Source organism: Aphelocoma coerulescens, chromosome 1A, assembly GCF_041296385.1.
Source record: "Aphelocoma coerulescens isolate FSJ_1873_10779 chromosome 1A, UR_Acoe_1.0, whole genome shotgun sequence".
Classification (NCBI taxonomy): Eukaryota; Metazoa; Chordata; class Aves; order Passeriformes; family Corvidae; genus Aphelocoma; species Aphelocoma coerulescens.
In genome coordinates, this window is record NC_091014.1 from 13,473,119 (window position 1) to 13,489,026 (window position 15,908).

General features: G+C 35.6%; 1 protein-coding gene across 4 annotated transcripts; it reads left to right on the forward strand.

Moving 5' to 3' along the window:
- Positions 1-202: 202 nt before the first annotated feature.
- On the forward strand, positions 203-15,255 carry LRRC17 (leucine rich repeat containing 17). Of its 4 annotated transcripts, XM_069036008.1 has the most exons (6): positions 203-367; positions 1,253-1,377; positions 4,016-4,188; positions 8,551-9,425; positions 12,927-13,082; positions 14,344-15,255. In XM_069036008.1, the coding sequence occupies exons 4-6, from the start codon at positions 8,669-8,671 to the stop codon at positions 14,745-14,747; spliced, it is 1,317 nt and encodes a 438-aa protein (XP_068892109.1). In that variant the 5' UTR covers positions 203-367; positions 1,253-1,377; positions 4,016-4,188; positions 8,551-8,668; the 3' UTR covers positions 14,748-15,255. The 4 variants fall into 4 exon arrangements, with proteins under 4 accessions (XP_068892109.1, XP_068892093.1, XP_068892084.1 ...); XM_069035992.1 differs by lacking the exon at positions 4,016-4,188; XM_069035983.1 differs by lacking the exons at positions 1,253-1,377; positions 4,016-4,188.
- Positions 15,256-15,908: the final 653 nt, after the last annotated feature.

The window sequence follows — 15,908 nt, forward strand, 5'->3', positions numbered from 1 at the left end:
AGGGGAAAAAAACCTTTTTAAAATCCTTTATCCAACTGTGATGCAATTCGATGTTTTTTTTGGTTTAAAATGTTCACTTAAGTACTTGGTCATAATCATTAAGCACTGTTCCAGTATCCTAAAATGGAGAAAGTTGTGGAATTCCTTTCTGAGCTCTCAAATACACTGGCAAACAAACCCACGGTCCTCTGGAAAGGGAGGATTGTGGTTTTCCCAGTTTGATGATGATCACTTCTCCCTGACTACTACTGGATCATGCTTTTTAGAGGCAGATCCCTACGGCTCATGATGACACTTCCAAACAAGCAGGAATGATGCTTTCAGGAAACAGAACCAATTACTGGCATTTTGAAAAAGTTACTCAGAGGTAGGTAGATCTTAACTTTCCTCTAACCTCAGCCCTCATTTCAAATTTCACACTGTCACTGCACAACAATCTCAGCATGATTCTCATAAACAAGAAAACAGATGCTCAGTAAAGAGCAATCAGAGCAAGACTGTTCTCCCATCTGCCTCATCCTTTGTTCTGAAAAGGTTTTGTTAGATGGAAAGTTAAACTGTTATATTCCTCAGACTCCATAGCTATCATTTCACATATATTTTGTTATATGGAGAATCTTCTCAGTATATGAAGAAATTTATGTCTGAGTCTTTACTTAAACATAGGAGACTTCCATTGTCTTACAATTTGGCATTTCATACTGCTTTTGGAGTATGTTTCAAGATACAGTATATACTTGAAAGTTTCTAAAACAGTACTGCATTCTAAAACTCTGGTTTTCTTTAGAAGTTTAGTAGGATACTACAATAATCCAAAACATAACTATTTTTAGATTGCAGTTATAAATACCACTTCAATTTATATATTAAACCACTGTAAAACTGTAACAGAAGTTCACTTTTTAATTAACTTCCTTCTCAGGAAATCAACTGTAAATTTGTAATTTTTTTCCAGTACAGAGTGCCTTTTATTTTTTTGATATCTTAGTAAATACTGCATTTTTAAAGCTCCAGATATAAACCCCCAACTAATCATAACATACAATTAGTCTATTTATGGCTACAAAAAGCAAGGCTTGTTCTCATTATGCAGTAAGTACTAGCTGTTTATAGATCTGACAGTTTGCTGGAAGTGATCCAAACCTATAGTGCTATTATTCCTTAGTAAAACTTAAACAGCTGTAGTCATGTAATTCAAAACCCTGGAAGGCTGCTGCAGTGCTTGCTCAACTTCAGTATACCATGAATGCAGGATGCTGCCAGTCATATAAAGGATCCTCTCCTTCACATTATGAAAGAAAGACGTGAACTACAAACCTGAATGCAACCTGGAACTTCCAAACAGATGATCTTGTGACAGGCTTTTCCAGAGTCCAGGTATGGTAAAACTTTGTCTGTGAATTTTCTACAGTGAGCTAAACTCACTTACTGTTGTTAACTGGGGAAGCTTTGCAAAAAAACCCACAAAAAAACAACAGAGGGCAATTTTTTACAAGGGCATGATACAGAATCAAAAGAACATTAAATGCCACAGTTAAAGTTTTCTGAAAATTACTGTAAAGAAAAGATGTTCAATATGAAATAGAATTATCTACTTGCTGGAGTTTGAAAGTCCATTCCTTCTGCTGCACTTTTTCCACTTCTCATTGTGTTGTAAATTACTGGGGAATAGCACTATTGTGCAAGATATTTCACCACATGAAATCAGTAACATTGTAAAGTTATCTCAAGTAACTGCAAAAGCATACTTTTTTAACTATTTGGAACTCCTTTGTGCATGCTTTGCAAATATGACTTTTCAGTATAAGTTTGTTGGACTGCTTTTGCCATTGATTTTAGAAGCACTGCCTGCTGGAAATGAAAACCAGATCTCTATCAAAAGACATTAAAAGCAGAAATGTGTAGTTAAAACTTCTCAAATAATGTAATTATTTTAGAAGAGTACTATTAAAAGAATCTGAAAAAATTGAAAGAGTTACAAAAGGGAATTATCCAAAAGTGAGTCATGCAATTTTAGGTTTTGATCAGTTCTTTTGGAAAATACTTATATCTACTAAACGTTAGTTAAGAGAAAGCAAATTGTGTAAGTGGAAAATATTAATCAACAGCACTCCATAAAATCAAGAATCTATACTCTGAAATTATTTGAATTTCCATCTGCAGGTTTATACCACACTGAAAACTATTCATTTGACTGAACTACATTTCTAACTGGAATAAATAACAATTACCACAAGCACCACAAATGAAAGCATAGAGAAAATCAAAACCTAGAATTAGGACCTTCTGCTCTGGTAGACATTTAGCTGTAGTCATGCAGCTCTGCAAGTCAGCAAAATTAGTCATTTTGAAGAAGATGGGAACTCCCACTGAGGAGCTCACTGCTTAAGGAGTGGCATACTGACTTTTGGAACTGACTTTGTGCTTTCAATATAGAGTGGGGAAACATGCTAACTTGAACTGAACACAAATGCAAAGAGATAGGAAGAGTAAAAGAATGCTGTTTTTAAAAAATAATACAAAAATATTAAGAAATTAAGTATAAGATTACATTTCACAAAAAACCCCTCCAACAATGTGCATTAGAATCAGAGCTTAGAATATAAAGGCATGTGTTATTTGTGGTGCCTTTTTTTTGAAATGGAAATATTTAATTCATATTAAGTACAGAAGTAAAAGTATCCTTCCTCATAGAAGCCTGAACCTTTTTGCCTTTTAGTGTGATATTCCACAGAAATGAGTGGGGAAAAATAAAACTTGGAGAACTATATTTCCAAACATATCTGATAAAACAGATACTAAATTAAGAGACTGGGGTAAATACTCTGGTAGGTCTGAGTCTTTTTAATGTATATTGCTGCAAGGCTGCATAATTTAAGACACAGGTAAGCATTTCTTACTGCATTTTGAAGACTGTGATCAAAACCTTATAATAGTTTTGAAGAGAAGCTGATTTCCTTTATTGGCCATATGACCAATTTTTATGATCTGGGAATTTTAACACATGCCTTCTTCTTCCATTTTTAAAGTAACATCTGCTTTAAAACTCAGTGATCACACAGACTACCAAAAATCCTTGTTTTGTGTTACAGCTAAATTCTGCAGGAATTCTGTCATACTGGTTTTTCAATTAATTTTGGCATTTGAAATCTCAGGATCGTTTTAAAGAAATCTGACAAACTCACCTTCTGACATTTACTCCTGATGGACAGTATTCATGTCTACCACATGCAACAGAAGTTTTCAGAGGGAAATTTTAGCTGATTATCTCTGTTGTACAATATGGAGGCTAAAATGCTTGTATGGAATAATATGAGAGAATAAAAAATGACCCCTACACTTCACTAGCTCCTTGCTCCAATAAAGGTTGTCTGATACACCACAGCAAATTTCATGTGCAGCATTATGAAATGCAATACTGCCACCTCTAAGCACTTTGTGTTACTTACCATAGCACACAGGACCTGTGCTGAGCTAATGCTTTTGGGATTGCCATGTGAAATGTTCATGAAATCTATCTGCTATCAGATTCTTCATGGGACAGCAACTTTTTGTACATCCCCATAATCCCAGAAACAATGAGCTTTGCTTTTTGTCTAAAAATCATCAATACAAAGAGTGTAATCTTATGGTTTTAAATCAGAAGCATCATTGGGAAAATTTCATATTAACGAGGTACAAAGTAACTGCAAAAGGTATTTTGTCAGTGGAAAATTTTTCTTTGCTATTTACACATCAAAAAAATGATGTTTCAAACTTTAGCATAAATATATGGAAATCTAAAAGGACAAAATACCAGCCAGCATCAAGAAAACACAGAATAAAAGTAATACAGATGAGGAGATGAATGGTAGGACTGGAGACACTAGTGCAAAACTTTGCCAAAACAAATGTTAGTTATATGAGGATATGGCATTTCAGACTAAGAAAAGCAAAAGTCAAAATGTATTATGCAAACATGTTTCTGAACTTTGTGGGGATGTTGTTGAAAGACATACATCTGTTTTCCTCATAGGAAAGAGAAACAATGTACAGCTATTCTTCAAATCCTTATAGATCTTCGTGATGGCTGCTATTGTGAACAGCACGCCTCTTTTCCTCCATGGAAGCTTTTAATCCAGCAATTCTACCTCCCAGGCAGACCTTGAGTCTCTAGGGATACCTCTGAAACAGGAATAGCAGACTTTTGTAAGTTTGCAAATTCTCTGCCTTCAGCTCACTGATCTTCCAAATAGCAGTTTGGAATATCTCTTTCTTTTGCAGTAGTCACACAAGGCCTTGGCTCACACAATGCACCTATCCACAATCCTCTCTTTCAAAAACAAATTTTTAAGAACATATCTAACTTGCAAACTTCTTGCATCATCATGAGGAACTGGACATGCAGAAGAAGTTTTTGGATAGCATTTTCTTTTAAAAGTTTCTGCAAAACTCTGTGCAACACATAAGGGAATCTAGCATATATTTTTAAATAAATTAAAAAGATAAAAGAACTGCTATCTAAGTGAAATGTATGGGGTGTTTATTTCATTTTGTATAGCAGACAGAATCCTGCAAATCAGTCAAAAAAGTATTTCTATTACACATGCCTCTAAATTTCCTTCAGGATTAAAAACCCATATTTTCATATTTCTTTTTAATTTTACCTTGCCAATAGTCATAGAGTTCCATTAGTACTATCTCTACACAACAGATTTAAATAGATTTAAATAGGCTGAATGATAAAAAAAAATCCAGAAGTATATTAAAATTATATTTGTATGTAACAAGGGAAAAAACATGAGTAAATATCTTTAAATCATCCCAATATTCATCATCTCAGCCATTTTCTTTGGAAGCCTCAAAGTAGAACACTGAGAGCCATGATGCTACTGTTACTCACTTGAAGTATGGTCATTTAATCATTTTAAAGGATACATACACTATACAGTCCTACAGAGCACAAGGGACTTTTCACATCATTGAAGGTTAGTACATGTTTACACATTTTGCTAAACCAAGATTACAGTCAGCCAATCCTGGTATCTAAACCACTGGTGAATTGTCTCCGTGAACTCTGGTACATTTCTCTAACCAGTAATATAATATATAATTTACACAATGCTTCCTGTTTAGTTCTACCTTCTAGGTGGAACATTAAACTTGAGTAATTATAAGGCTTCCATGTTTTATTGACCTGCAGAACATGTATTACTGATATTGTTCCATTCTTATATAATGGGAACAAATCTCCTAGTATGATGAACGTTTCACAATAAATGTCAATATAATACAAAGGCAAAAAGTCAGTGCTTGTACATGAAAATGTAATAGTTGAGTCTGTGTCTTTTTCCATGTGGTGGTCACCTTTTCCCTACTTCAGTTATCCGGCAAAAGGACAATCCAGATAACTGGAAATCCAGTACCAACCTACCAACCCTAAAAAGGAAAGTTTGTGCTTTTGAAATATATTCCTGCAACAAAGGATTTGAGAGAGGAGTTATCAGTAAAAATAGGTATGTAGATGGAGGATAACCATAACCTGGAAGGGAGTGAAGGCACAGGGAATGTGAGAAAGCTGGGGGGATAGGGATGAGGAAAATCTCTGAAACCTTCCATGCAAAAGCAGTATAAAGGGTTCTATCCCAAGTGTCTGAACACAAATACTTGTAGTTTGGGAATCAACCAGCAGGCACCAAAGTCCATGCACAGGTACAGAGCTGTGATTTCACTGTGACTCCAGAGATGCAAAGGGTAGCAAACACAACTGAAGGGGTACAATGAAAGGTTCCAGAACATTTAGGAATGACTGCACAAAAAGGTGAGGATGGGCTGTACCCTATGCAAAGTATTGCCTGGATGAATGGAGCTTTGCATTGGAATGGGTGACAAGTCAATCAAGAGCTTATTTGTAATGATTATAAGCTAGACCTATGAGCATTACATTGTGGTAGGTATCTGCTGCAGACTGCTTGATGTGCTCAATCAAGAAGAGATGGTGGGTGAAACCTTTGGGCAGCTGAAGGAAGTCTTACTCTTGCATATCCTGGTTACTCATGAGAGACTGTAGTCACTCATTCTGGCTGGGCATGAACAATCCTGGAGACTGCTAGAGAAAGTTGAAGACAATTTCTTGATCCAGCTGACAAGTGGTCTAGGGAATGCGTTCTTCAACATGTCAAGGAATGTGAACTTGCGTGAATGTGAACTTGAATGAACTTGAGTGGCTTTGGTTATTGCAGCCATGAAAATGAGAAGTTCAAAATCCATACAGAAGAAAATTGGACAAATGGTAGAAGAAAAAACCCTGAACATGTTAGCAGATTTTGACTAGTTAAGAGATCTGTTTAATAGGATCTCATGGTAGGCAGCCCTGGAGGGCAAAGGGGCCCAGGAAGAGTGGTTAATCTTCGAGGACAAGCTACTCAATTACTTTTTTCTGTCAGTTTTTACAGCTGAGGTTTGTCTAAAGGCTTCTCAGGTGCCTGGCTGGAGCCTGTGAGCAGAGTCTGTGAGAGTGAAGCAATACCCATCGTAGAAGTTAATGTCAGGGAGCACCTGAGGAAATGGGATGAGACAGGGTGCATCCAAGAAGAAGAAAGCTGTCTCTTGTCCTTGAGAGGCTTCACTCATTTTTGAAAGGTCATGACAGTCAGAGGAGATTTCTAATGACTGGAAGATAGGAAATACCACATCCATTTTCAGGAAATGGAAGAAGATCCGAGAAACTACAGGCCAGTCAGCTCCATCTGAGTCCCTGGGAAGGTTATGTAGCAAATCCTCTGTGAAGCCCTGTCCAAGCACACAAAGGATGAAAAAGTGACAGCAAACAGCCAGCATGAGCCTATCAAGGGCAAAGCATTCCTCACTAATTTGATAGTTTTCTATGATAAAATTACTAGATCTATTGATAAGGGGAAAAAAACAGCCCTTGCACCACTAGTTTGACTATCCCAAATAATTTTTGTTTGAAGTTCTTAAGCTGCATTTTACCTACGGTAATTTTTAAAAGCTTGTGTGTAAATATTGGTGTGTTTCTGGGCTAGAACATCGGATTAACACTTCACTACAAAGTGACTACAAATGACACCAAATTTTTTTTTTATATGCTTAACATTAGAAATAGCCCATAAATGGATGAATCTATTAAGAAACATAATTTCTGAACAAAATATTAATGTTATTCTTTGATTTATTGTAAGAAAAATTTGCATATAACGTTGCTTTTTCTAAGAAGTTATTAATTAAAGCAAATTCAAACACTGTTTTTCCATCAAGGAAGAGCAATGAAAAAACATTAATTAATGGAAGCGAGATAAAACTAAAAATGTTAAACTGAGAAAAAATGGACAAATATATCATGGTGACTGCATTCTTAGACACCTTTCAAATTAAAGCTCTTAAAAATACCAAGAAATTTAGTGAGACACTTTTAGAGCCCAAGTGGACTACTGAAGGAATAAAGGAAGTTGTAAACCATACAGGATTAAAATGTATTGTTGTTGACAACTCCAAGCTCACAATAACAACAAAACCCTCCTCCCAGACTGGTAATGTTTTGAAGCCTGTTTATCAAATTTAATTGAGACTGAATATATCATTTTGCTCTGGTACTGGAGAAAACCAATGACAACTTCATGGTTCCTTCATTGAATCCTACAAAACTCCATTTTCAAAGTACTTAAGAACACAAGTCTCTACTTTTTCATCAGAAAGATTTGCTGCCCAAATAACCACAGCATTTGAAAAAATTTTTCTTCCTGGTAAAATTAGAATTCACACAAAAAGTTTGTAGTTCATATATTTAATCCCTGGCATTCACAGATAAAATTAAGTCTTGAAAGTTTTTAAATTCACCTAAAAAAAACCCAAAACCAAACAACAAACTCCACACCCAAAACAAAACAAAATACCCCAACCAAATTCAAAAAACTATCACATTAAAGGTGAACAGTTGAAATTCTCAGTGTATGACATAAATGTAAGAATTCCTCATACGGGTTCAGTCCGTCTGGGCCAATATCCTGAACCCATGGTCACAGCAGATTACTGAGATGAAAGCACAAAACCCCAAAAACTGGGGTGAACGGTCCTGAGAAAATGACTTGAAAACAAGCCCACCCTTGAGGGCAAATTAAAAGTGGGAGTTTGATGGACACTGGATGGCTTTCCCTGGTCTGACTCTGTATGTGTTCCTGTTGTTCAGCACTCAAGAAGTAGGAAAAGACCAGCTTCAAACTCCTCATTTGAGCTCAGCTTCCAAGATTAACCTAAATACTAAAAGGTCCAGCCTGATGCTGTTTTCCTGAACACATGAGAATCTCCTAACAAAGATTAGTGAGAAATTGGTCCATACAGTTTCCCATGTTTAATCAAAATAAAAAACAGTAGACCAGAGTCAATAAAAACTAACAACCAACCAACCAAAAAGAGATAGGACCTTAAATCTTCCAAGTACTTGTGAAGTTCCAAGTAGTGTGATGATTGAGTACTTGACTGCATATTATATACAAGCCTCCATGAAAATTCCCATTTCATCTGTTCTAATCTTTTACTTTTCTTCCAATGCAGGGATCCCACATACCGCAGCTGTGCCTCCTCAGATCTGTACAACACTGATTTTGACGATCGAAAAATTTCAACTGTTCCAGCTGTCACAGAAAATAACTGGGGCCAGCTGAATGTCAGGATGCAAGTAGTTACTATTATATTACTACTTCTTCTTTGTAATACATCTGACTGTAGGAGGACAAGGAATAGGAGTTTGAGAAACAATGAAAGGGAAAACATCTTAAGGAGAGCATCTAGCACTGTTAAGCGCAATGCCCGAGGCCTAACATGTGATATTTACACTTACCTTCATGAGAAATACCTAGATTGTCAGGAAAGAAAATTGGTTTTTGTGGCACCTGATTGGCCAGAGGATACAAAACATATGCTGCTAGCAAGAAACAGGATTCGTAAGTTGAAGAATAATATGTTCTCCAAGTACAAAGTATTGAAAACGCTGGATTTACAACAGAATGATATATCAAAAATTGAGAGCGAGGCTTTTTATGGTTTGGATAAACTTACCACACTCTTACTTCAGCATAACCAAATTAAGATCTTATCTGAGGAGATTTTTATTTATACGCCCAGTTTAAACTACCTACGTCTTTATGATAATCCCTGGCATTGCAGCTGTGAACTAGAAACCCTTGTTACAATGCTACAGGTTCCAACAAACAGGAATCTGGGAAATTATGCCAAATGTGTGCACCCAATAGAACTGAAAAATCAAAAGCTAAAGCAGATAAAAGCTGATCAGCTATGTAGTGAAGAGGACAGGCAGGACCCCAAAAACATAAAACGGGAGAAGCCTGAACCCGTCAAACCAGAATTTGATTCCTCTTTGTGCCACATGTATGTGTTTCCCATGCCAACTCTGAACTGCAAAAGAAAAGGTTTGTATCTGTCATTATAACTGAATTAATGATTTTAATATTCTATTTATTTAATCCTTACTACATTTATTCACACATTATTTACTGCAAATGAATGTAGTACTAGTACTTGCTTTACTTAAACTGATACTGTTAATTGTTTTTCTCTTGTTAACTACCAGCAATAAGTAGGAATACTTTCTGCATTTTACCTCTGCTCTGCAGCCCAAATTCCACAGATACTCCTTAGTGCTTTAATGTAAGTATCTAACAGAAATCAACAGGAATAAAAACTAAGCATATTACTTAAGTTACTAGTCTGATTGTACAACTGTAAACATACGTATGTCAAATTACAGTTGTGCTGAAACTGTTGAACTGATAGAGAAAAGCGCAGAGTGTCTTTTGTTTCTTCCATTGTACAAACACAAAGATAGCAATAACTTTGACAAAAGCAAGTTGTGAAGCAGAACTGGAGCAGCCAGCTGTGTTTTCAATGCCCAAAGGAACCTGACTGCAAAGGAAAGCCTCTGCATTTTCACATTTGCTGTGCAAGATTTCTTCTAATAAGGAAAGAAATTGTATGTTTGTGTTCATGAAGAAATACCTCCTCTGTGTTCTTCCTCCCAGCACCCAGCAAACAATTCAAAGTTGAAGGGACTTCAAGAAATGTTTTTCAGACACTTGGATCCATTCCATCCCTAAATCTTTCTCAGGCTCCTAAGATCCACAGTTAAGCCTTAAGGGTAAACCAGATGGGGGCATATATCAACACAAAAGTGCACATTTATTTGTGCTTTATATTTCCCATATTTTATCCCACGATGAAACAAAGCAAACAACAAAACAATTCAGAAGAGAATCCTTCTTTAACATAACAATTCTGAAACAAGAAGCACTGCTTGAATCAGCCAACATTATGAGACCTTTTCCCAATTTTAGTGGAGTTTAGCCTGCAATACCAGATCACAGCAGTATGTTTTTTCAGCTGAACTTTTATTTGATTTAAGAGTAACTTGATTTTGAATAAAAACCTCACTGTGCCCCTACTCTTGCACTTTTATGCCAGAGACAAGCTCAAAATTCAGTATAAGGAGATAATATCTAAATATCAAGGATTCATGATTTCAGTATTTGATTACATAGTTTATCTACATATGTCATAAAAATGGTCTATGTTCTTTACTTTTCCCCACCATGCTAAATTCCTTTCTTGTCCCTCTGGCTCAGTTTTCTCTTTCTTTTACCATGCAACTACTACATCTTTTTTATTAATTATTTATGCTGCTTTACTTGTTAACATTTACTATTTTTTAAATATTGACCTATCTTACCTTTCCTTGTACATAGGATCTTAATTATTAGATTATAGATTATGATCTTAATTATCCTTCATTGGATCTTAATTATATCACTATTACTTTATGCCTCCAGTAAACTGTTATTGAACAAAACCCAGCCATAAATTATAATCCTTATATAAGCAAAGACTGACTTTACAGCTCTCCCCACTCAGTGGTATCAAATAGATGAGCTGAATACAGAAACACACTCATATATTTTTCTGGCAAGAAAAATGTTACTTTTTTCTCCAAGTTCATAGAAACATTCAGTGTCATCTGATCTTCATGGGAGTTTCAAAGGAGTTTATGGTATTTAAAAATATGGTTTATTGTCTTTAGTACTAATAATGGAGGAATAAAGTTATTTCAACCTCTACACGAGCACACTGAAGAGTACAGGGACTCCCTCCTTCAGGTCAAGAACTAAGTATTATCAAACCAGAACTTCCTGCATGCCTAGCATGGACACATTGAGTATGCTTTAATACTTTATTGGAAGTACCAGATCTACTGTGCATATGCTTGACAGCTGGATGCAGCTATCCCATTGATATTTGGTATTTCTGAACACATGGTAATCTTTGATGAAAGCAAAGATTTACTGTCTTTGTATATGAATATTGTACAGCGGATGCACAATTTCACTGGAATTTTCATCAGAAATAGGAGTATAATGCACACAAAATCCAGGGAAAACACAAACATTGCTCTAAATCTGTGTGGACAAGAAATCAAGAGTAGAAAAAAAAGTGCATCAGTTGCTAAACCAGTAAAATGACATGAAAAGCTGCAATCCATTATTCCTTTACAACGGAGGGAACAGAATGACAAGCACTCTACCACTACTAAGTATGTCTAAAGAGGTATGACAACAGGTCAGGAGCCTTCAGTTAATGTCAGAAAGGTCATGAAAGAAACATCTTAAAAATACATTTATCCATGTGCATGTTCTCTTTTTTTTAATAATTTACTTACATCTCATCAGACCAGTGATATGCCAGACCTTGTAGTACTCCAGAATGAAATACTCTATGCCCTTGATTCTGTTTTACAAAAAAAAAAAAAAAAAAAAAAAAAGGCAAAAAAATTGGAAGCAAAAGGAGTTTGTTTGCTTTTCTGCAAAGAACTTGTATTTGAAAGGACAGTTGAAAAAAAATCTGCTTTCTAGTACTGCCAAACTTTCTAAGTCTCTAAATTCAAGCATTATTTGCATTCATTTGGTAATAAGTAGGCCCTGAAGCTTTGACATCTGCAGAAGCAGGAAGCAACCCAACCACAGCAGGCTGGAGTAGTTACAATATTGATGTTTTTGTAATACCAAAGCTGTGCTCATAATCAGATATAAGGCAGGAAGACTCTTATGTGTTGCTTTAGTCTCAAAAATCCCTGATTCATTATACATCTTCAGAACTTCAGAAGTACAACGACCACAGAGATTCCAGCTCAGATCCAGAAACTACTTGCTTTCATTCAAAGACAGTCAAATAAGAGATACTGCTCATTTTCTTGGAATGACAGTGCAGGATTAGAACACTCATTGTACAAATATAATAACCCTGGAGATTAGGTTTATTAACATTACTCTGACAGGGTTCAAACCACAGTCTGCACTTCTCAAGCATGGGCCTTTACTACTGGAGTAAGAGCTGTTCTTTCTGGAGCTCTTTTGCAAGGAACATTGTAAGGATAAGAACACTGATGACTGAGAGGTCCTTGGCTACTTCGGAAATGCCAGTGACACACGTAGGAGAGAGAAGCAGACAGAATGCCACTCTGCTGCCTGGATGGTTTTTTATATAGTTACTCTGGTTTCTTTTCTTTACACAATCAGGCCCTTCACACACATTTTTTATTAGTATAGTATCTTCACTACTTACCCTATCCCTGTGAGAATGAATGGTCTAGTTCTACTAAAATAAAAACATAAAACACTGGAAGAGGCTTTACTATAAGCACTAATGAAGAGAACAATTTCCACAGGAAATGTAAAGGTATGAGTAAAGAAACAGTGAAATTCAGAAATTGAAAAAACATGGTGGCACTAGAAGAGGGGATAAAAGGGAAAGAAAACAAGAAACATTGTTAGACTGACAATACTCTGTCTGGCATGTAACTGTGATACCTAAACAGTAAGAATAATCTAAAGCTGATACAAGTTATGTCTTTTTCATTTTCTAAGATTTAAAGAAAGTTCCAGGTAACATACCTCCAGATATAGCTAAACTTGATTTGTCCAGCAATAAAATTAGACAGCTACGAGCCAAGGAGTTTGAAGATGTCAGTGAACTGAAGATATTAAATCTAAACAGTAATGGAATAGCATACATTGATCCTGGTAAGATTAATTTTAAATATCCATTAAAAATTATTTCTCTTTTATTAATTATAAATGTTGATACTGTCTCAGATATAAATGGGGGGGGACACAATTTAAAAATCTAGAAGTTGGTCCAAATTTTACCTTTCACGCCATATAATTAATTCATAAAGGTTTGCACTGAAATATATTCATAATGAAAATCAATAGAGAAAGACACATTTCAGCTACCCTTTCTTAACACTAAACTAACCAAGTACAAAAGCTAATTCTGGAACCTGAAGGCTAACAGTTTTCCAAAATGCCAAGTAGTTGAATGATTTTTTAAGTATCTTTGACACATCTAAGAAAATATGTCACATGATGAGGCTACTTTTCAATTATATTGGACAATAAAATAACAGACAAACCAAAAAGATTTAAACTCTTTTTGGTTAAAAATCACTACACATAATTGCTTTGAAGTTATATTTTATTAGAACTCAAGTATCCTTACTGGCAATTTGCTTATAGCCTATGTAGATTTGGGTTTTAATTATAAAAGCAGACATAAGCTGGGGGAAGAGAGAGAGAGGGAAAGTGTATCAAGCAAAAGGAGCCTTATCCAGTACTGTCTTGGCAATTAAACAGCATCAGAAAGTGGTAATATTAGTAAAATGGTACTTAAGAGGTTCAACATCACAGAGTTGAATTATTTAAATTAAGACTTCTGCCATTAAATGAAATAGTATCCTTGCAAAAAGTAGGAACTGCCCTCTGAAATGAAACTCACAAGCATTATTATGCATCTCCATGTGTACTCTGTTCCAAATCGTAAAATATTAATTTAAATTTAAAGGTTCTATACATGCACATAAACACCTATATGCATAAAAAAACTTCTGGCTCTGCACATTGTCTAATATTAAGTTTCCATATTCCTACTTCTGTACCATGACAATAACAGTAGGATTAAATAAGCAAATCAGGCATTCATCCACCTCCACTGACTCTGTTCTACACTCAGGCAGACCCATGAAGTGTTTTACAGCTTTACCAGCAGTACCACTCCCCTAATATTTCTCACTTCTGAAGGAACATGCCATATTTCAACGTTCAGTGTTTGAGAAGTCCTTTTGTAGCCTTTAGACAAAAAAAAAAAAAAAGGCAGCAATAACTGTGTAATTATAAAAATGTTTTTCCTGTTGTAAATATGCATATTTTTCCTGTCACAGATATGAATGTTTTTTTTCCAAGTTATCTTTATAAGGTACCAGTAACTATTTTTTCTATTGCCTAGCTGCTTTTTCAGGCCTCAATAACTTAGAGGAGCTGGATCTATCAAACAACAGCTTGCAGAATTTTGAATATGGAGTACTGGAAGATCTTTACTTTCTGAAAATACTGTGGCTGAGAGAGAATCCTTGGAGATGTGATTACAACATTCATTATCTTTTCTACTGGCTGAAGCATCACTACAACGTTCACTACAATGGCCTAGAATGCAAAATGCCTGAGGAATACAAAGGATGGTCTGTTGGAAAATATGTTCGAAGTTATTACGAGGAATGCCCAAAAGACAAGCTTCCCATTTATCCAGAAACTTTTGATCTGGACAAAGATGATGAGGAATGGGAAAGACACAAAGAGCAAACAGTTCAAACAGTAAAGAAGCATGGTGTAATTGTCACTGTGATAGGCTAATAAGGGAACTATTTTCCTTAGTACATGTAAATATTTGATACTTTGAAAAACATGCTGTTTACATTTTTTCTAATTATACTGTTGGTTTGTAGGACTATCTGCCTACAAAGATGTCTGTTTATTGCAGATAATAACTACAGAATGACATTAGTTCTACAGCATCCTTCATCTAGCAATTGTTTTTGACAATTTGTTCTGGACGCTCTTGTGAAATATTTTGGCAAATATTTGAAACTATACAGTAGAAATCGATAGACACAAATGTACATAATATGGTGGGGAGGAGCTGTCTTATGTGTGAACACAGTTTATGTATTCACACAGAAATAGCTGCAGGATTGTGACCAAGACACATTTTTCTTGAATGTACTGACAGTTCTTTGTATCTATCAGTTTCTTGAAATATTCCCAGAAAACATTTCTAAGATTTTTGTATTGATTTCCTGTTATTTTATTGTAGACCAAAAAAACAAACTTAAGACTAACCTTAAATACAATTCTAGAAAAAGAGGAATGGCAGTTGTTATACTAACTAGGATTCAAACACAGAAGGTGGTTTCTACTTGCTGATTTACCAGTATTCCTGCTATGTCTTGAATGAATAACTCAGCCTCTGCCTCTTCCATACCTGATCTGCCTTAAAATGATAAGTAGCCAAGACATGGTTGGTTCCCAAGATCCAGCTCCACATGTTTACAATTGCCTTGTTTGGTTTCTGAGGCAGGCAGAGCTGAAATCTTTCTAGGAAGAATTTTATGTTGTATCAGTTTGACACAGATTACATGCCATCACTTCTAGATGACAAGGATCATGTGAAGGATGCTGTAGTCTGCATCCAGCACATCAGTGCCCGCCCAAACTGAAGGTAAGTGTGCTTCTGAGAGCTCAGAAGCATGGGACATTCTCTAAGTTCACTCTTCCCTCAGCTCATTTGTAAAATGCACGTTACAGCACCTCCTTATCAAACAACTATGTGTTTGATATGTGAATATGCATTGATTAAAACCTGTGATCATACTAATATTACAGTAACAGAGCAATACAAATGCCTCAGCTAAGTAGATGATATCTCTAAAGATAAAATTCCTTGCTACATAATATACTTAGATCACTATGAAATCCCTAAGTGTGGGGTAGAAATTCAGGGCCAAACCTTTAAAT